The sequence below is a fragment of the Myotis brandtii genome, unplaced genomic scaffold (genome assembly GCF_000412655.1).
Source record: "Myotis brandtii unplaced genomic scaffold, ASM41265v1 scaffold285, whole genome shotgun sequence".
NCBI classification, from domain to species: Eukaryota; Metazoa; Chordata; class Mammalia; order Chiroptera; family Vespertilionidae; genus Myotis; species Myotis brandtii.
Genome location: NW_005360891.1, coordinates 2,825,734 through 2,848,598, shown reverse-complemented (window position 1 = coordinate 2,848,598; position 22,865 = coordinate 2,825,734). Strand labels below are relative to the sequence as shown.

Below are 22,865 nucleotides of genomic sequence, written 5' to 3'. Positions count from 1 at the left end.
TGCACCAAAAGAGACAGAAGGGAAACTTGCATGTCTCCACTTTAGTTGTTGTTTGAAGGAGGAAAAAATATTCCACTGTCAGTTTAAACAACAAGCTAGATATATGCTCTCAGTGTGTGTAAAAGAATCCTCAAGCCTATTACAATTTATTTTAATTTACACAGGTCTCAGGTTGGTAGTATTCCTAGGAGAGTGTCAGAAGCAAACGCAAGTCTTCTTGAAAGAATTTACTCCCAGCTCAGGAGTGATGGAATTGGCATATTCAGGTCTCATAGATGTTCAATGTGAAAGAAATGTGTCTTGGAGTCAATCAAATATGATATGCTTTATATTTTTATGGAAACTTATTTAATGTGAAGTTCGTATGTGAAACTGAAAGGTTCGGAGTTGGGCTGGGGTCACACAGAACCGACTCAAGGCTCAGTGTAATCAAAATGATATTTATTCAAGGCACCTGGGTGCAGGCAGACTGAATCGGAGAAGGGAGTCCGTGGCGAATGGGGCCGGATACATAGAACTTTGATAGAACTAATAAGAATACATTTTTAAAAATATATTTTTATTGACTTCAGAGAGGAAGGAAGAGGGAAAAAGAGATAGAAACATCAATGATGAGAGAGAAACATTGATGGGCTGCATTCTGCAAGCCCCTTACTGGCGACTGAGCCCACAGCGCAGGCATGTGCCCTGAGTGGGAATCAAACCGTGACCTCCTGTTTCATAGGTCGACACTCAACCACCGAGTCACACCAGCAGGGCAAGAATACATTTTAATAAGAATCTACCATATGTCATGCACTGGGCTCTTTTACCAACATAGCTAAAACTTTTCAATATAAAGCACAAGGATTCCAATCAGAGTTAATGTATTACTACATAAAAAATATATAAAATTCATTCTTCAAGAGCATAGGAAGATGAGGCTCTTCTCCTATTTTCCTGTTTTCTTTTGGAATTAAACATCCATGCTCAGCCCAGGTTTTCCTTACTTCCTGGGTCCTCCCAGTACCCGTGTCTCCTTAGCATCAGTCTCCACGAAAGCCTGGTCCCCGGGAGATGCAGGTCTCTATGAAGGCCATGTTTATTGTCCTCTTCAGGGCTGCATCAGAGACAAAATAACGAAACACCCAATTCATTTATTCGGTGATGCAAAACCTACACTATCCTAGGTGCTATGGCTACAGGTAATTTAGAAAAAAATTTAAAAGCAAGCATTTGGGTTTGTGTGTAATGTTTATGACATTTTAGTTCATGTGCTTCTCCTCCTCCTCCTCCCCAGAGATCACTATGATTTCACCTTCACAAGGAAGCATTCAAGGTGGCACCACGCTAACAATAAGCGGACGGTTCTTTGATCAAACAGATTTCCCCGTCAGAGTTCTAGTTGGAGGTATTTTTCATCACTTTTATTATGTTACTTTATAAGAACCAATTCTGCCTTTTTCTTTAATAATTTGTAAGAAGAGTCCTTTCTCAATTAATATCTTAAATTTAAAGCTGCCATCCATAAATTCCTTGCCATACTTATAGACACACCTACCCTCTGTTTAATGAATCCTTAAAGGTCATTCTTGAACTGTTGTTACTTCTCAATGGGTTGGCTAAATATGAGTAAATTTAAAGTAGTATTTTCTATAGACACACCTACCCTCTGTTTAATGAATCCTTAAGGGCATTCTTAAACTGTTGTTACTTCTCAATGGGTTGGCTAAATATGAATAAATTTAAAGTAGTATTTGCGGATACTCTCCTCATGACCCTTCTCAGATACTGTGCCTTGTCTGAACATCAGCAATTACTATGATATTGGCCTTGGAAAGAGCATTAATTGACGTAAGTGGTCCTAATGTATGTAGGGGTTGGTTCTCTGGTTATGCCTCACTTGTATGTGTCTAGTCTTGATCTGTTCAGAGGTAGGGAGCTATGCAACTCAAAAGGGAGGTCAGGATGAATATAATAATGGGGATCTTCCCACTCAGCTGTAGTGACCTAAGCTACCTCAATGAGCAGGAGAAAGGATGTCTGCCTATGCTACTGGCCCATACTTTTTCGGATACAGGCCTCTGCTCAAATATTTTCTATTTTGAAGGGATTTCCTCAGAAGCCAGCCAAAATGTGATTTCAAGAAGAAAATCAATATAAAGTAACCTCCTCTAACATTTATACAATATTGTTCCTATCCCTATGAATTCTTTCTGGTTACTTGTATAAATATTAAAATCTAGGCCACAGATTTTACAGCTTTATATATGTTATTCTGATTTTTTCAATATAAATATGTTTTGAATATTAAAACCAGGGACATTATTTTAAATTTTTATAATGTGTTTTATGATCTGATGTTATACAGTTGATATGCAAATATAACATGCAATTTTTATGATACTTCTTTGCTGTTAATGTGATAACCAGATTTGAGATTTTGAACCTCCTCTAACATTTATACAATATTGTTCCTATCCCTATGAATTCTTTCTGGTTACTTGTATAAATATTAAAATCTAGGCCACAGATTTTACAGCTTTATATATGTTATTCTGATTTTTTCAATATAAATATGTTTTGAATATTAAAACCAGGGACATTATTTTAAATTTTTATAATGTGTTTTATGATCCGATGTTGTACAGTTGATATGCAAATATAACATGTAATTTTTATGATACTTCATTGCTGTTAATGTGATAACCAGATTTGAGGTTTTCAATCCTCAATAATTTCTCGAAAGTAATGATTTGAAAATACCATTTACAAATTATTATCCCTTTTGTTTTTATTTGAAGAACTTGGACCAAAGCACTTTTTATTTTAACCTAAGAGGACTGAGGTCACCTGTTTTTATAAATTCGGAACATCATGGGTTTATTCAGCAAATTTTCTTCAGGGATCAAAATATAAAGCTTCACTTTGGACATAGAATTATATTGTGATATAATTTTTATCAAATTTTTAATTTTGTTTTTCAGAGATTATGCAATTTTCTTACTTAGACTTGTAATATTTTGCCAAGACAATGTTGCCTTGTGAAAGTATGACAACTAATGAGTGATAAACTTTAATGAAGGCCCCCACGCTTTGCCTCTTGCTTGTGCTACTTTGTTTTAATTGGAAAAGTGCTTCAAGACAGGCTGATGTATTTGCATTCTGAAGCTCTGTACCTTGCTTCTCTGTAGGTCAAGCCTGTGATGTTTTGAATGTCACAGAAAATATTATATGTTGCAAGACATCCCCTAAGCCTGATATTCTCAGAACTGTACATCCAGGTAAGTTACCAGAAGAAATGGCCATTTCTGTACTTACTTAGGAAGACTATTATCAATGTATATCATTAGTGTCTTAGTCCATTTGGTCTGCTATTACAGAATGCCATAAGACTAGGTAGCTTATAAACAACAAACATATATTTCCTATAGTTCTGGGGGCCGAAAAGTCCAAGATCATGGTACTGGCAGATTAGGCGTCTGGTGATAACTGCTTGCTCATAGATGGCTCCTTCTCGGGGCTAGGGAGCTCAGTGGGGTCTCTTTTAGAAGGGCGCTAATCCCATTTTTGAGGGCTCCACCCTCATGACCTGCTCAAGGATTTCATCTCCTTTTTGGACAAAACCAGATCCTCCTAATACCATTACATTGGGCATTAAGTTGCAGTGTATGAGCTTTAGAGGAACATAGCCAGCCTACAGCAATTAGTAAAAAAAAATTATTTGCATTTTTTAGAATTTGTAGTTAGAATTATAACACATTTCTTCCTAGTTTTTCTCTTTACACTTTCTGGATTAGGAAATATTTGTATTAAAATAGCTACATCAAGGCTGCACCAGTGGAAGTAAACCTGCCCTAAATCCCTTGGATAGCCTACTAAAAACAGCCATCTCTTTTGATAGAGTACCCTGCTGCCTTTATCTCAGTTTAAATGACGATTACTAAATGTTGGTACAGACTACATGGTAACTTAAATTATGCCTTTCCCTGAGTAAAAAATAAATGGCAGAATTTAATCCTTCCTTGCCCAGAATGATTTAGGTATAATAACGGAATGAGAGAAATGGAACTCAAAATTCTTTATAGACTTTCACCTGTGACCCAGTGAGCATGCAGCTGATGGCCTTGATGTCTGCTGTCATTCCACTGAAATTCTGGGCATGTGTTTGAGTGGGCTGTGTACAGTGAAATCAGTTCATAATTACATCAGTGGTTGGTATTTGAAGCCAAATAAATTCTGTTTACCAACCTCTTAAATTTCCTTGCTTTGAATGATATTAGAAAAATGACCAATTTAAGAAAAGAATTTTGATATTTATAATTGATAATGCCAAAGAAAATGACATATATCAGAGAATGAAGTCCTAAGCTTTTCTCTAAATAAACTCAGTAAAAGAGGAGTAGCCATTATTTTCCACATCCAGACACTCCACACAAGCTCGAGGCTGCTGGAGGAAGTCAGGAGCCCTATTGTTGTGTAGGAAGAAAGAAATAGAAAGAGTTCAATGACTTATTTTTTGGTGAGAAAAAACTTAATCATAAGGTTTATGGCAAATGTAGATACACCCTAAGGAGAATTTTCTCTCTGGTTCTGTCCAAAAAGGGGAGATGAAATCCTTGAGCACAAGTGATGTTAAAAAAAAAGAAAAATAAAAAATTCTGACAAATCTTAAAGCCAACAGTATCTGTTCTTTGGTTGTAAGGCATTAATTAATGTTTTGTTACAGAGAATAATCAAGGCAAAGACTTTGTGGTCAAATGGTCTGAACCTTCAAGTTTTTAGACTTAACTATAAAAGCAGCATCAGTCATATCTTAGGTAATTATTAAATTATCAAGTCCTAAGCTTTTCTCTAAATAAACTCAGTAAAAGAGGAGTAGCCATTATTTTTCACATCCAGACACTCCACACAAGCTCGAGGCTGATGGAGGAAGTCAGAAGCCCTATTGTTGTTGTGTAGGAAGAAAGAAATAGAAAGAGTTCAATGACTTATTTTTTGGTGAGAAAAAAACTTAATCATAAGGTTTATGGCAAATGTAGATACACCCTAAGGAGAATTTTCTCTCTGGTTCTGTCCAAAAAGGGGAGATGAAATCCTTGAGCACAAGTGATGTTAAAAAAAAAGAAAAATAAAAAATTCTGACAAATCTTAAAGCCAACAGTATCTGTTCTTTGGTTGTAAGGCATTAATTAATGTTTTGTTACAGAGAATAAAGGCAACAAAGACTTGTGGTCAAAATGGTCTGAACCTTCAAGTTTTTAGACTTAACTATAAAAGCAGCATCAGTCATATCTTAGGTAATTATTATATTATCTTTTTTAATATATTTTTGTTGATTTCAGAGAGAAAGGGAGAGGGAGAGAGAGAGATAGAAACATCAGTGATGAGAGAGAATCATTGATTGGCTGCCTCCTGCATGCCCCACAATGGAGATCAAGCCCACAACCCAGGCATGTGCCCTGACTGGGAATTGAACCGTGACCTCCTGGTTCACAGGTGGATGCTCAATCACTGAGCCACACCAGCCGGGCTATATTGTTATCTCACGTAAAACATTTATAAGTACCAAATGTTTTATATATTACATATGTAAAAATATATTGCATATCTCTTATAATCTAATCCCCACAGCATCCATACAAATAGTAGAATTACTCCCATTTTACATATGTGGAGCCTGAGATGCAGAGAAGTGAAGTCATAATAAGTTGCAGATGGTCTTAATAGCACTATATCCTCATGCGGTAACTGTTTTAATTACACACATGTTGTAAAAATATGAGTTGAAATAGAACATCTATAACCACACCCAAATAGAAGGCCATTGAGACACCATATCAAAATTCTGATGAAAGGCTTCTTTTATTTTATGTTCAGGTGGGAGAGGTCTTAAGCTTGAGGTATGGAATAATAGTCGGCCAGTGCATCTTGAAGAGATACTTGAATACAATGAAAAGACGCCAGGCTACATGGGTGCCAGTTGGGTAGATTCAGCTTCCTATATTTGGCCCATGGAGCAGGACACATTTGTAGCACGCTTCAGTGGATTTTTGGTGGCTCCGGATTCTGATGTTTATAGATTCTACATCAAAGGTGATGACCGTTACGCAATTTATTTCAGCCAGACTGGGCTTCCAGAAGATAAGGTAGGGGAGACAAAGGTAATCTTTGATATTATTAAAACAATATGATAATCTTTATATGTAATCTATATAATTTATTGTAAACCAATAAATTATATTAAAGAATTCATGGCATATTTTTTCATGTGTCTGGATTCTTGGCTATTTTTAACATGTGTGTTATGAACTACCTATAAAGTTATTATAGAGAATCCATCATCTAAAATAAAATGCTCTCCCATACCTAAATTTTCTCTTCCATGGGAAAAACACGTATGAGTCCTTTATAATTGAAATTTGTTTTTATTATGAAGGGATTATAACTATAACAGAGAAAATTTTGGAAAAGAATAAAAAATATTTTGCCATACTTTTAGTCAGTTGTGAAATTTAAATTTGTCATTTTTTTATATCTCTGTTTTGTTCTTTACATAAATAGGATAGTGCATCCAATTTCATAGTCCTCTTTTGTCATGCATTAGTATGTCAACATGTTATTAAATAATTTATATAACATCATTTTAATGACTGAATAGTATGTTATTGCATGGGTTTACTAAGCTTAGGTTACTCTCTCCATACTGGTAAGTGCCTTACTTTTGATTTTTATGACCACAAATAATATCTTATCAAACATGTGTCATTAAATTATTCTGTATTTTAGATTGCTCCCTAAGGTAATTTCATAAATGTGAAACTATTAGATGAAGGCAAAAGAACATTTTATGACTCAATATATATATATGCAAAGATCACCTCTCCAACTGCTCACATGATATATATGCTACCTGTGATATATGAATTCCAATTTTATCATAGCTCTCCAGTATGCTTCCTCCAAAAATGGTATAGTCATTCCCAATGGGAACCCACAGCCTTCTCATTTTAGGATGCAGACCCACTTAGTGATCTTTCAGACATATTTTAATGATTTCATTTGGATTAAATCCCTTGAAGTTCTCTTCAGAGCAAAAGAACATTTTATTAGACGATCAAAACCGTCCTCCTGCTGCATGTCTTTCTATTTTCTCTTGCAGTTTTAATTGTGGAAAAGCTGTGGTCTATGCAGTATATTTGGTATAGTGGGGCTGATGTTAGGGCAAAAGAAATGAAATGAGCTTTGGTAATTATTTAAATTCCATTTAATCATGGGTAGCAGATCTTAGAAAAAGTAGCTTTAATTGTGGAAAAGCTGTGGTCTATGCAGTATATTTGGTATAGTGGGGCTGATGTTAGGGCAAAAGAAATGAAATGAGCTTTGGTAATTATTTAAATTCCATTTAATCATGGGTAACAGATCTTAGAAAAAAATATAAAGTAGCTTCACATTTTTCTAGTCATAAAAGTGCAAAGACTAACAGAAGTAATAAATAGTAAGTGCTGAAAAGGTTTACTAATATTCTCTCTCTCCGTCTCTTCCTCCCCCTCTCCCTTTGGAATAAGATAAGGATTGCATATCATTCTTCCAATGCCAACAGCTATTTTTCCAGTCCAACACAAAGATCCAATGACATTCATCTTCAGAAAGGAAAAGAGTAAGGTTTTTTCCTTGAATTACTGTGTGGTATTTAAAAATTATAAGTTTATGTCTAAATATATTTTCAATTTATTTTTATTGGTGAAAGTGATATTAGTTTACCGGCTTAATTTGTAATTGGTTAGCCTCTGTAGTTTTAATAAATTTCGTTTTATATTCGAAGTATATTGGCATTCCGATAATCAGGGAAATTTGACAACTAAATGATCCCTGTTGCTGAAATTATAACTTTGTGAGATATACTTAATTCCATTTTTATTTTTTTCACTAAGACCATTCAGTCTATCCAGCCATCGAATTTCTCTGCTTCTACAGAAACCTGAGCTCTTGAATATAGCTAGGAAAAAATTACAAAACCACATGATTGGTGCCATAGTTAACACATATTTGTTATTCACTCATTTATTCAAGATCCTGGGCCAGGTATTGGAAATTTAATACAAAGGATATCAAAATACACTGCCTGTTCTTAAGTATATCACTCAGTGTTCAAAGGTCAAGTGCAGAGAGAAGATGAAGGTACTATTCAAATAGCAGATAATGTCATTCAAAAAAATCATTCAAGATTCCTAGAAAACAGGGAGGTAAAAGACATGATATATTTAAAATAGCTAAGTTACATGAAGAACATCAAGAGATTCATTGAGATCATTTTCCGTTTATCACTTGTATCTGTTAGCATTTGCTGCATAAGAAACCACTCCCCAAACTTTAGTAGCTTGAAGCAACCCAATTTTGTGATTGGCTGGGCAGTTCTTTTGGTGCTGGCTGCTTTAGTTGGTGATTGATGGCATAGGATGGCTTCGCTTACATATCTGGAGCTTCACTTAACTCACTTGGAGTTAGTTACCCCAGATGTCCCACTCCACATGGTCTCTAATCTTCCAGGAGATTATAGCCCAGACTTGTCACAGTGATGAATGGCTTCCCAGCAGGAAAGAGGGCAATTCCTAATGCACATTTACTTTTCAAGACTGTGTCACATTTCCTAGTATCCCATCGGCCAAAGCAAATGGCCAAATGTAGATTCAAGGATGAAAAAATAGATTTCACTCCTTGATGGGTGGAGTTTTATTTATTTATTCTACCATATCACCCTTCTAGATATTGATGAGATTTGGCTCATAGGCAGCACCATGAAGATCTGGTGGAGCTGGACAGAGGGTAGGGATCACTGGTACCTGGGAGCAATCACACAGTGTTCTCCCTGAGGTCTTGGCCACAGTGATATGCGGAAAGCAATTCCATTCTTTTTCTCCTCCTCCTTCTACCTTCACTTCTTTACATTCTTAGACATTTCCTTTTTAAACCAAGATCACTGGACCATTTCAGGGAAAATGGATTACCTAATTAATCCCTGCTGCTCCTCAGTGTCAATTCACCTGCAGGCTTTGCCTTGGCCTTGGAAAATGAGTTCAATTTACCTGCTTGGCAGGAACACAGGGCTCGCTTGAAAGCGACTCTAAATACATCTGTTGCCTGGCCTCTGTGCTCCTGCAACATTAGCTTGGAATTTACACACTGCGCTCAGCATGGTGGCTGTGAATTCTGAAATTGAGGCCACGCTAGCTGCTTTATGGCACAGAGGTCCCTGAGGGCTTTCCAAAGGTAGCTCATATCTCCAGTTCATTCTACTCAGATGATGTAGCCTCATCGTGAAGTGCATGTCTCTTTGGTCACCCTGTTCTACTTTGAAACATACCGCAATTACTAATTTTTAAATAATCTTTCAATTTTTAAACCTCTCTTAGTCTCTGTTATCATATGAACAGAGAATAAGAATAATATATGTTTTATAGGATTTTGTGAAGATTCAATATAATAATGTCTATAAAGTATCCAGATTAGTGCCTGATAAATATTTTTAAGCTGCCAGGTGAGGATATAGAATTCAATGGTTCTTCATTGAGTCCTGCTCATTAGTGTTGTCCGCCTCAATTTGGTAGAGCTGGCAAACAGGTCCTCAGGGCAGCCAAGAGCCTGATGCAATCCTCCGATATCAGTTCTATAACGGGGGTGACCCAGAGCCCCATCATTCTAGACAGATGAGAGCTGATAAATGCCCCTCATTCAGTCTTCCATGAACTGTAGATACTTATTCTCCATATATAAGAGTATCTGTATAATGACTGAGGCAAATCAGAGGAACGCCCAGCAGTCCTCTCCAAAGATGAGAGCATTGATAGCGACTCAGGTAGGGAAGCAGCAGCTTTGCACTCACCTGTAACAGCTGGCCAATGAATGCCTTATCCTGGATAGGCTGTTGAATGGTGGGCACGGAGCCTCAGCAATCAAGAATTCCAAATATAAGTTGTGAATCCCATCTGACTTGTTGGGGGGTGGGGGGACATAGTCAATCTAACTAGTAAAGGTTTCCTGAGGCATATATAAATATATATGATATCTCTGTGTCTGCCTGCCATTTGCTTATACACACTAAAATGCTTAACTTCTGCATGTCCACCGTACTTTATGCCAGGATCTTTGTATTATAAGATACAGTGTAATTTTGTTTTAAGATAGTTGAGGATAAGAAATAGTATGTTTTTTGATAATTATTTATTAACAAAACTGAGTGAATTAGTATGAATGGGAACAACTCTTTACTAATGCAGATATCTTACACAATTCATTTCATTTTAGCAAACTACTATGAAGCTTTTAGTAGTTTAATATTTAAAATCAGGGATATTGCAATATAAATCAATGAGCAGGCAAATGTTTTATATAGTGTTGAAATTTTATTCATTAAACAAAAGAACTCATGACAAGTGCTCTGAAGAGAAAACGTTATCTTTATTAGTTACTCTATTTTCCAGATATTACATTGAAATCTTGCTACAGGAGTATAGACTGAGTGCTTTTGTTGATGTTGGACTGTACCAGTATGGAAATGTCTACACTGAACAACAAACAGAAGATGCAGTCAACGAAGAACAAGTTATTCAATCCCAGTCAGCAATTGTCCAGGAAGTGCAGGTTTGCTATGATTATAGCTCCACTGTCTAGAAAGAAAATGTTCACAGACAGGAGCTCTATTTGGTCATTCCTTTTACTAAGTAAGATACTGTTTTGGGGGGGGGAGCAGTTTTGGAAAATTATTGAATTGTGGCCTGGAGTATCTGTATTATAAACTAAAAGAGGCTGTTACTTCATAAAATGTAAACGTTAAGCCCTGGCCAGTGTGACTGAATGGTTAGAGTGTTGGCCCAAGCACCAAAGGGTCATGGGTTTGATTCCCGGTCAAGGACAAGTACCTGGTTGAGGATCCTGCTGGAAACAGCCAATCTCTCTCTCTCTCTCTCTCTCTCTCTCTCTCTTCCTCCTCTCTTCTTCCCTCCCATTCTCTCTCTGAAAAGCAATAGAAAAAATATCCTTAGGTGAGGATTAACAAAAAATAAATAAATAAAATAAAGTAAAATTTAAAATGTTATCATTTGCAACAAAGTAGAGCAATAAAAAGGCATTGCATAGCTTAATTATTATATCTTAAAAATGTTTTGTATAGTAAATATATTTTTTAATTGGGAAGTAGGTTATAACATTGGAAAACTGGGAAACAACTAATGCCATCGAGGAAGTTCAGAGGATCACGGTAATCAGCCCATGTATAGAAGTCAGTTCCTGCTCCCTTTACCAATATAGATTAATTTACAACATGGAAAAAACAGGTAAGTGATAAATAGTAAGGGAGATTTTCTTTCTCTTCATGTTTACATGTAATTATAGAGAGGTATTTGCTGTAGTCAAATTCAGTTTTAATAGCATGCTAGACAAAAAAAGCAGAAAAATATAGAGAAAAGCCTTCAGACTGGGATAGAAAATGGCATCAATAAAAATATAAAAATACTTAAAATATGGTACATACTATCATTGTCTCCTATAAGGATCATGGTAAATACACATCTAAGTGCACACAAGGATTTTATATATCTGTGACTCACAGCTGTAAGTTAACAGAAATTAAATTCATCACTGCAGGGAAGCAACACATTGCTTTCAATTTCTCAAATTAAGTGATAGACCCATGAGACCCTAATTATCTGTTAATAAAAACATCGTATTTCTATATTTTGTAATAAATCCGTGGAAAATAAATTTTGCTCTTTCTGTTAATTGTTTCAGTCAGTAAATATAATAAGCCAAATACAATGCTTATTGCTATGGGAATATTAAAACAATAAAATATGAGCCCTATCCTCAAGAGACCATAATCCAATTAATTAGTCAATATTGATGAGCTTGAATCAATTTCAGAGCACAGTTTCATTAAGTGACGACATATGGTGCAGACTATGAGTGATTTTTAAAAAAACAACTATACGACATCATTGTTGGTGGTGCAGAAAGATTTCAACTCTTCTCCTTTTTCATATTTTTCCTAAATGCATCCAAGCCTTTCTACCTGCTGATGCTTCTGACTTCTTACTGCAATCAGCCCTAAATGACCTCTGGTCTTTAAAACCGGATACAGTTCAAGTAACAAGAACACAAAATCCCCAAAGTTATGTTTACACGGTAACCTTTATATCAACTAGAGGTAAGCATGTATTTCATTTTTCAGGTCTCTAAAGTTTTTTTCTAGGAAACAAATTTATATCCTGTGCAACTCCACTGAAAAAGGTAAAAGCGACACAAAATGACAGAGGGAAAAAGTTGGATTCACAGCCTTGATCAATTTTAGAAACAATAGAAATTAAATGGTTAATTGTTTTCTAACTGTAATTGAAATTCCTATTGTATTTCAAGGAATGTACAACTCTAATGCATGAGAAATACACTATCTATTCTACAAACACATTATCAGTATAATAGCCTTTTATAAATTAGCAAAACATCAGTGAAGATATTAATTCTGGAAATGAAATGTAAATTTAACTTTGCTTAGAAGATACAGGTCTGGCCAGATCTTGCAGGATGAAAGAATTCTGTGGTCAAATTCAGGTGGGAATTTGTTTACCACGGCTTCTCCTTAAAGATTGACAGAGTTTATAAAAATATTAAAATATTAAAATCCCTGAAGAATCTTGCTGTGAGAACAAACAAAACACTAGTTCACCTATGTTTAATGCAACATTTTCCAAAATTATTTGATCTCTCTATGCTTTTTCTTTCAAGTAATAGCTGTTAACTTATTAATCTTTCATATTTTCAAGTCTTACAACCAATTCTAGCAACAAATTCGTGTTTGGGATATCTAGCTCAGGAAATAGGCCCCTGAATATGTGTGAGTTTACTTTTCTTCAGGCAATCATTATTTCCCCATTCATGTACGTAAAATGTTACTTCAACATTTGTCTCATTTTATGAAATTGTTAATTTGGTTGTTGGATGGAGGTTGAAGAACTTCATTTAACCAGAATTGAGGTTCTAAAAATTCCCGCAAAGTTAGATTGTCAGAACACTATACACACAAAAATATGGTTATCCTTGTTCTCCCAGGAACTTACTTATAGATCAGACTGAAGGACCTGCATCTTCCTTGTTCATTTTTATTTTGTGATACTGGAACTCCAAATAAAACCAATTTGTAAAAGTTTGAGTTCTACTATTGACATTTTTTAAAAAATTGTTTTCATTGATTTCAGAGAGGAAGGGAGAAGGATTGAGAGATAGAAACATCAAAGATGGGAGAGAATCATTGATCGGCTGCCTCCTGCAGGTCCCCTACTAAGGATTGAGCCTGCCACCTATTGGGAATCGAACCATGATCTCCTGGTTCATGGGTCAATACTCAACCACTGAGCAACACTAGCTGGGCTGTATTGATATTTTTAAAATTAACTTCTGAAAATTCTGTTTGGTACTTTATTGCAGGAGACTTTGATCTGCTTGGTTATGAAGTATTTGAAGGATATAATGTCACAGTGGATATTATAGAACAAACCAAAGGAAAACCCAGTTTGGACACATTCACACTGAATTGGGATGGAGTCACTTCTAAGCCTCTTACCCCATGGTCAGCAGAAGCTGAGGTATGCTCTGTGTTAATATTTTAAACATAAAACCATTTAGGCATCACCTTTCTATTAAAAAACAACCACGCTTTAAGTACTAGAAATACACTCTGCTACTTGGCAAGATGGATTGGAGGCAACCAATAGTGAGCAGAGAAGGGAGGAAATATCACAAAGATAGGGAACAAAAGGGCATTTCTTAGATCTGTGCCAACAGAATCCAACGTATCTCCATATGGGCAACTTTTCGTGAAGAGAGGATGTTTATTGTGAGTTACTGAATTTTGACAATTACCTGTACAATGAGTTTAAGTTAATATTTGTTTGAAGATTAAAGATTACCTGTCATCCCAAGTCCTTAGTTCTGAACATCATTTATATCTGTGCATTGCCAAAGAAACAATGTGGAAATTACAGGCGACCTCATGAATGTGAACTGATTCCTGTATATTCAGAATTATTTATTATTTTTTACATAGTCTTAATCACAGGCTTTCAGTATCTGTATCTCTTCTTTTGAAAAACAGTGCATTAGATTATACAGTTTCCCCCCCCCTAGTTAATTTTGAGTTAATTTGGGAAAACTATTCATTTGGAGTCTGTTAAATTGGGTGCTAATTTATTTAGGTTTGCCTCATTGTTGTCTTTTTAAAAACTATTAAACAAATATGTCTACCTCAGTAATAACCAAGTAAGCTAATATTAGCCAATTAGATGTGGCTATTGCCATTCTAAATTAGAACTCTTGAAAAAGACATAGGACACTAAAATGATCACATTTTAATTATTTAGTTAATGATCTCGTAATTATGACTAAAATATGGGAATTATATGAATATGTTGTAACTAATTAGTAGAATTAGCAGTAGAATTACTAATGTTCTAACTCTTCATGAAAAAGAAGTTACTAAAGTTCCGCTTGTTAATTTAGTTTCAGGCAGCAGTGGAAGAGATGGTTAGCGCTAAGTGTCCACCGCAAATTGCAGATTTTGAAGAAGGATTTGTTGTGAAATACTTCAGAGATTATGAAACTGATTTTAACATGGTACGGAATGTTGAATGAATTGTGAAACTGACCAAATAAGAATTCATGTAAATGTCTGGAATTTTGTCATTTCTTTTTTGAACTAGCATTAATTCCCTATCACTCAAAGTCAAATTACAAATATAATGTTGTGGTAAGGTCTGTCCTAACATCTCTTTGCATTATAAAACAATTCATTTGTGAAAGCAGTATTTCCACTGCCCATGAATTTTCTTGAACAATAGGATGTAGGCAAATATAAGATTGATAGAGTTTTTGATTGTTTCCTTCACTTGGATGCAGAGTATATCCCTTTTCCTCATTGGCTTCAGAGGATATAGTTTGTAGCAGGGCATCAGTGCATAGCACATCACTTCCCTTGCTTTTTGATATCACTCTCTGCTCTATTAGTACAATGCCTAATGATTACTTATTTCTTGGTGAGATGTAAAGATTTTTCTTTGATACACAGTAAAAAAAATTTAAAATACACTACTTGCCCAATTCTTATTTTGAAGACTTGAGGAAGCCAGATAGTCACCACTTTCAAATATTATCAACATAAGAAATATGCTAGTTATTCAATTCAGATCAATACCCTCGAAGTAAGTGAGTTGTTAAAATATATAGCATGGGATGCCTATATGAAGAGATTTATTAGTGGGGAAAAAAGGGAAAATCCACTCAGTGGGCTATGTTATCAACTTAATTTAACAAATCTACATGTATTTGGGTTCTCCTCTCCTGGACGCAGTACTTGCAGCCATGGGAATTACACAAGTAATTAACATTGCACTTATTTCCTTCATCTTTCATTCATCACAACACACATTCTTTGCTCTACCCTACCTTGACAATTTGAATTTCACAGCACTGCTTTCTAACACCCCTGCTTTTTGCATGTATTTTACCCTTTTCTGAAGCTCCTTGGCCCCTTTTCCTTTTAAATAACTCCTTTTTATCTTTAAAGACACATCATGTGCCACTTTCTCTATCATTTTTCTTGATGCTTTTATGTGAGTTAGAGGCCTCCCTTCAGCCTTGGTTTTATAATCCTTGGTTCCTTCTTACAAACTGTTATAGCAGTGGTTCTCAACCTTCCTAATGCCCCGACCCTTTAATACAGTTCCTCATGTTGTGGTGACCCCCAATTTCATTGTTACAAATTGAACATAATTAAAGCATAGTGATTAATCACCAAAACAATATGTAATTATATATGTGTTTTCCGATGGTCTTAGGCGACCCCTGTGAAAGGGTCGTTCGACCCCCAAAGGGGTCGTGACCCACAGGTTGAGAACCACTGTGTTATAGGCTTCTGTGTTTAGGGATAGTGTTCCCCACTGGAACCCCGAAGATTAAACAAAAAACAAACAAATTCATAAACAAACAAAGACCTGGCTCACAGTGAACACCGAATAAACATTTGTGGAAGGAAGGATTACATATCATTAAGGAGTTCATAATGTGGGGGAAAGATAGGATTTGGGAAATATAGTTACAAGGGATTATGTGATTATGGGTCCAAATGAGCGATATAGGGTGAGGGCTTTAGAATTTCAAAGAGAGAACATTTCAAGTTACAGTAATTTGGGAAGCAATGGGATCTGAGTCGGAACTTGAAGGACTTGGGTGGAGATGCTGGGGAACAAAGCAGGACAATCAATCATGTTTTCATTTGAAATATTATTGTTTCTGCAGGATCACATTAATAGAGGGCAGAAGACAGCTGAAACTGATGCTTACTGTGGTCGTTATTCCCTGAAAAACCCAGCTGTTCTTTTCGACTCAGCAGATGTTAAACCAAACAGACTACCATATGGAGACATTTCATTATTTCCTTATAATCAGGTAAGCTCAACAAAATGAGATGCTAATTAAATTTGTAAAATCCCTTGGTAATAAAATTTCATGAAATTTTAAGACAAGGAAAAGTGCTTGTCATGTGAAATCATGTCACATTGGACAGGCTCTGTGGTTCACTCTCTGGGCGCTTGTGATTTCCTCTTCTTGTGATTCTCAAAACAAGAAATTAAAATAATATGCAGTACCACACACACGTATTCTTCTTTATCTCATATTTTTAAAAAATTATTTGCACTCATTTAAGTACTAAAACAAATAGATATATGTTATTTTCAATATTCCTTCATTAATTAAGAAGAAACAAAAATGAATAGGCATCATAGAGTGATCTTGGGTATCTAATCAGGGAAAAGTAAAAGAAGATTCTGAGAAGAAGAAATGGCAATTTTAGGATAGGTATTAAAGTCTAGCAATTATAGATTTACCCTTTCTCTTGTTTCAAAATTCTCAAATTGTAGCACATGTTCTGAAGTTGGTAGTTCTAAATATATTTGGCATTTTTAAGGTTTTGTAGACCATTAAAACTGGTATTTAATCACTATTTTGCAGCGACAACTTCATCTCTAAATGCTCAGTTGCATTCACACTTCAATCTATCCAAATGTTTCTCTCCCTTCTGTCTTTTAAATTCACTGAAGAGTTCAGTTAGAGCGGGACCTAATTCTTATGTAGCTCGGCGACTATAAGGCATGAATTAGTTCCTTTTTTTTTTTTAAGGAAACCATATCTAAAGATATATATAAAGAATTATTCATTAATTGTAAGGTCATTTTAACTTCATTTCCTTTTCTGAAAATCTTCCCTAATTCTTCTGCACCTAATTGGCTGAAATTAATTTTTCCTTCTGATAAATTTTTATGGAAAATGCTCAATATATATTTATTGGATTGACTTAATTTGAATTGCTACAAAACAATTTAATGATAAGATATTTTTACTTATATTTTTTCTTATTTTCTATGTAGTTATGTTTAGCATACAAAGGATTCCTGGCAAATTATATTGGTCTAAAATTTCAATACCAAGACAAAAGCAAGATTACTAGAAGCATTGATGTACAATTTACATATAGTTTTGCTTATGGAAACAAGTAAGTTACATTATGAATTTGAAAACTTAAATGATATTACAGTGTATAAACTATGAAGATAAGCCCATTTCTTATTTGTTTGTTTGTTTATTATTTTTGAGAAATCATGTACACCATGGGTCTAACTGCAATTTTCTTGTCTTCTATAGGCCCTTTCTAACAGATATGTTGTGCCAAAATTAAATCTATTGATTATGAAAATAAAAATTGGTCTAGTGGCACCATCACCCATGACCCTTTAAATAATGAAACAATGATAAACTGTTAAGTATACCAAATTTTCTAAGTAGTCGGTCTGAGGGACAGTGAACTGGTCCCCTGTTTAAAAAATTTGAGGACCCCTGCTTTAAATAATGAAACAATGGTAAACTGTTAAGTATACCAAATTTTCTAAGTAGTTTTTAAAACTTTGGAATCATAGAATTTGTAGAATTCTACTTAGAGGACCTAAGTACTTTTATTAATTTAAAGGACTTCATGTAGTTCTGCATATAATTTTCTAAATCTGAGCTAGTTCTAAGCTTTGATGCACCACAGGTGGATCCCACGATGAATTTGCAAACCATGAAGGAAATGAGAATAGAGAATGCCCAAACAAATAGACAGTTAATAACTACAGTAGCAGCTGATATAAAGATATCTATTAAACTATGCTTAGTTATTTGGATGGCAGCATTCATCTCTTTCTTGTAAACTCTCATAGCAGAATTGCTTAATTGCAATTTATGAGATTTTAATGCAGTTAGTTTTTAATAGAAAATCTGAATCTAAATTACACACTTGGAAGGTACTGACTATAAATAACTCAGCACTTTTTTTTTTTTTTTTGGTCACTTAGAACAGTAGACAATGCAACTGCTGTGAGTTCTTTGAAAGTAGTATCAAGATCTAGTTTTGCTTCTTAATACTAGACTGAGTTTACTTTTATGTCTCTGGCATTTTTTACTAAAATAGTTTACTTAATTTTTTTTAAAATTTAGAGCACCACCCATTTATTTACTTTTTATTTTTTAAAAATATATATTTTATTGTTGATAGTATTACAGATGTCTCCCATTTCCCCCCATTTTACCCCTTCCTTCCAGCCTCCTTCATTCTAGTGTCTTGTTCTATGTGACCTACACCAAACCACATGCTCCTTAATTTCTTTATCTGTTGCTACAGAATATTTTACATTCCTGTGGCTACTGCCAAGGCTATAAGTAAAAGAAATATATTTGGATGCAACATTAAATCTTTTACTGCAATGTAAGTTTCTGTCTGCTATCCCTTGTTAAGTAAGTTTCTGTTGCTTATCCATGCTAATGAAGTATGCTTGATGTCTTCCTGTGAGAAAAAAAACACAATACACCACCTTTTACTCTTTAAGATTTTAATGCTTTTTATCATGTATTTGTTTACATTAAGCCTTACAACTGATCAGTATACCTAATTAATGAACCATATTTCAGCTGGACATACACTTGCATAGACCTTCTGGACCTTATACAAACCAAATACACTGGGACTAATTTTTCTCTTCAGAGGATTAGTGTGCAGAAAGCATCAGAATCACAGTCCTTTTATGTGGATATAGTATACATTGGACAGACACCTACAATTTCAATATGGGATGGTATGTTGTGTTACTTCATATCTACTTAAACTATCTAAATCTATCGTGTAGTAAACTCTTACCATGGAAATTATTATATTCGGTAGTTTAGATAAAAACATTAATCTCTAAATATTTGAGTTATTTTATCAAAATAATATTATTTAAATTATTTTTTAAAATAAATAGGGCCAGAAGATTACTCTAAGGATAATAATGTAAGCTGTCATTATAGTAAAAACTTGGTTTTATAGTCCTAGATTCTGTTTACAGATATATAAACTGTGACATTTTCATTTTTTTGTTTGATTTTTGAGAAATAAACTACCAAGAAAGGGCTCTATTCCTAAAAGGCTAACATTGGCATTATTGACGTTGATACTGACATCTGTTTAGTAGGATTGAGCTGAGTCTTTTCATGGACTTGATAGCTATAATTAATGATGTGATAAGTGAAAACTTTATTTCTGAAAGTCTTAATATTGTTTTTCTAATCATGTTAGTAGACTCATATATATAAGCTATGATAATAAAATAATTAAAGTTAAGCTGTGATTTTTTTAAAAAATCAACCTAACTCCAAACAATTACCTTAAAATGTTTTTCGGAGTTTTAGAATGTTTTGGGGACTGTTTTCAAGGGCAAGAGCATGAGTCAGTTGGTAAAAAATGAAATGTTACTGCTTTAGAGTAGCTCCTTTTGAAATTGCTGTAATTAAATCTACATTATAATTGGAGGAACACATGTATACTAGTAAGATAGCTGATTTGTGCTGGGATCGATGTTGTAGTTTGTTAGAGTTTATTTAGTACCTACCGTGTGGCAGGCACTGTGTTGGGCACTAAAGAAAGAACAGTGAACAAGACAATCCTGGTCCTGCCCTCATGGGGCACATGTCCTAGTGAGTGGCACCTGGAACAGAGCAGAGCTAACTGGCCCACAGAAGGCTACATGGACCCCAGGGCGTGGTGGCTTTTCAGTAACAATTTAAAACTTTTTTGTTTGTTTGTTTTATCTGATAAGGCTCATAGGTCAGAAGACTTACTAGTAAAGCTTTATATTCCAGGAGTGAAAGTTTACTGAGCACCACAAGCTATTTGCCTTTTTCTACAGGTCAGAAGACTTACTAGTAAAGCTTTATATTCCAGGCTATTTCGATAGCCAAGGCCACTATTTTCTAAAATTTGATTTTAAACAGCTTATTCCGTGACATGTGGATATTATTGCGTGGTGGTTTTCTCTTCAGCAGCAGAAGCTATGCAATTTTACTTCCCATTTACTTTATGTTCTTTAGAAATGCCAAAGAGAAGACTACCAGCATTAGCAAACAAAGGGATATTTCTAAAGCACTTTCAGGTGAATCAGACCAAAAGTAATGGGTCAAGTATGACAAGCCAATATTCTGTCACCATGACTTCATATAACTGCAGTTACAATATACCCATGATGGCTGTCAGTTTTGGGCAGGTAAGCCTAGAATTTTACAAGTTACTATTTCTTTTCTATTTCTGAAGCATTAGCTTTGATCTAGTAAACTTTCTCTTTAATCTTTACAAATAGCTGATATACAGATTGAATATCTTTTAATAGGGTGGAGGTTCATTTGTTTGCCTATGGCTCCAACACCATTTATTGAAAAGGCTATCCTTCCTCCATTAAATTACTTTTGCCCTTTTGTCAAAAATCAGTTGGGTATATTTGTGTGAGTATGTTTCTGGATTCTCTGTTCTGTTCCTTTGCTCCAAGTGATCTTTCCACCAATACCAACATCAGCCTCTTGAAAACTGTAGCTATATGTGTCTTAACATTAGGTATAGTGACTCCTCTCCCTTTATTCTTTTAGTAAAAAATTGTTTTAAGCTATCCTAAATCGTGTGTCTTTTCATATAAAATCTGGAATAAGCTTGTTTATGTCTACAAAAATCTTGCTGGTATTTTGATAAGAATCGCACTAAACCTAGATTGTTTTTGGAAAGAATTAACACCTTTATTATGTTGAGTCTTGCAATTCAGGAAGACAGTGTGTCTCTCCACTTATTTAGGTCTTTCTTGTTTTCTTTTATCAGCATATCTAGGTCTTCTTTGATTATTTTCATCATCATTTTGCAATTTTCAGGTCAGCCCCAGTACATGTTTTGTTAGATTTACACGTATTCCATTTTCTTTGAAGCATTTGTAAATGGCCTTGTGTTGTTAATTTTGATCTCCACACGCTTGCCATTTGTATAGAGATATGTGATTGGTTTTTGTGTGTTGATTCTATATCCTGAAACTTTGCTGAACTCCATGAATTTTACAAAGTAAATGCTCTCATGTAATCACTACTCAGATCAAGATAAAGAACTCATTAGCTCCCAAGACACTCCCTTGTGCCTTCTTCTTGTCATTGGATCACTTACTTTTCACCACTAGATCACCCTGTTTTGACTTTTGTCACCATTAATTAGTTTTGCTTATTTTTATCATATCAATGAGTAATACAGTATGTACTCTTTTGCACCTAGCTTCTTTTATTTGATACAGTGAAATTCATGCGTTGCATGTAGCTCAAGTTCATTCTTCTTTATTGCTTTACTGTATTCCATGGTGTGAATATACCACAATTTATTTATCCTATTGATGGACTTCTGCATTATTTCTAGTCTGGAGCTATTGTCAATAAACTTGCTAGGAACATTCTTGCATAGGTCTTGTGACACTTATATTTAATCATCTCTGTGGGCATTGGGGCTAATAGTTTTAAATTCCACAAGAGTAACAGATCACTGTGAGGGATCAGAAGCAAGAGGATATCATTTTCATGATTGGAGCTACAATTTATGAATTTTTATAGCATGTGTTACTTTTGTGAATTGATTGGCATTCAACACTAGTCAGATATTTCCCAAGTCTGAATCATTCACTGTACTGATCATTCACTTTCTTGTATTTTTAGTTAAGTTTTCAAGTCGCCGTATGCATTTATCCAAAAAGGTTTTTAGGTTTTCGATAGCCGAGGCCACATCTCATGTTTCTTTGCCTCCCCACAGTGATTAGCACTGTATCTTGAATAGAATCCCTGCTCAATAAATATTTGTTCCTTGAGTGATGGAGGGTACACTCTGAATTAATGAGGAATTACTGTGGTTCCAGCTGATGGCTGCACAGATGACTGAGTTGACTTTGGCCTCATTATTGCAGCTCTCTAGGTATGGTCTGTGTTGATTTATGTGACTCTCCTTAATGTCCTGAAGAATCCTGAATATGTGAGGCTCATTTATGTCCTGTCACGGGATTGCACCATGGTGAAATAGAAATCATCTTCGCCATCGTTGTGTTTAATCATTTTATCAATATTTATTTTGGAAATTAGGTAATCACCAACGAGACAGAGAATGAGTCTGTTTACAGAGGAAACAATTGGCCAGGGGAGTCAAGGATCCGTATTCAAAGAATTCAAGCAGCGTCTGCACCTCTCAGTGGCAGCTTTGACATTCAAGCTTATGGACATGTTCTCAAAGGTATATAAAAAAGTCCAGGACAGTGGTCTATGTGTCAGTTAGACAGTGCTGCTCTTTGCAAACATAGTGCACACCTTAGTGTACTTCTTTCTAATGTCATTTCTCTATGTAATTTACATAATTTACTAAGGTAAAGGTAAATGATCCAGAACAAATTACATTTTCACATTTTTTAAAATTTGCATGCATGAGG

General features: G+C 34.9%; 1 protein-coding gene across 1 annotated transcript in view; it reads left to right on the top strand.

Annotated features, from left to right (window-relative positions):
- Positions 1 to 22,865, top strand: part of PKHD1L1 (polycystic kidney and hepatic disease 1 (autosomal recessive)-like 1) — a gene marked incomplete at its 5' end in the record, with an annotated part of 151,153 nt that overhangs the window by 21,362 nt on the left and 106,926 nt on the right. The window contains 14 exon segments of the mRNA XM_014541975.1: positions 1,280 to 1,390; positions 3,174 to 3,263; positions 5,860 to 6,128; positions 7,548 to 7,639; positions 10,461 to 10,620; positions 11,177 to 11,312; positions 12,038 to 12,181; positions 13,459 to 13,616; positions 14,530 to 14,643; positions 16,324 to 16,473; positions 17,454 to 17,578; positions 19,030 to 19,193; positions 20,467 to 20,639; positions 22,525 to 22,672. Coding sequence (XP_014397461.1) covers positions 1,280 to 1,390; positions 3,174 to 3,263; positions 5,860 to 6,128; positions 7,548 to 7,639; positions 10,461 to 10,620; positions 11,177 to 11,312; positions 12,038 to 12,181; positions 13,459 to 13,616; positions 14,530 to 14,643; positions 16,324 to 16,473; positions 17,454 to 17,578; positions 19,030 to 19,193; positions 20,467 to 20,639; positions 22,525 to 22,672 — 2,034 coding nt within the window.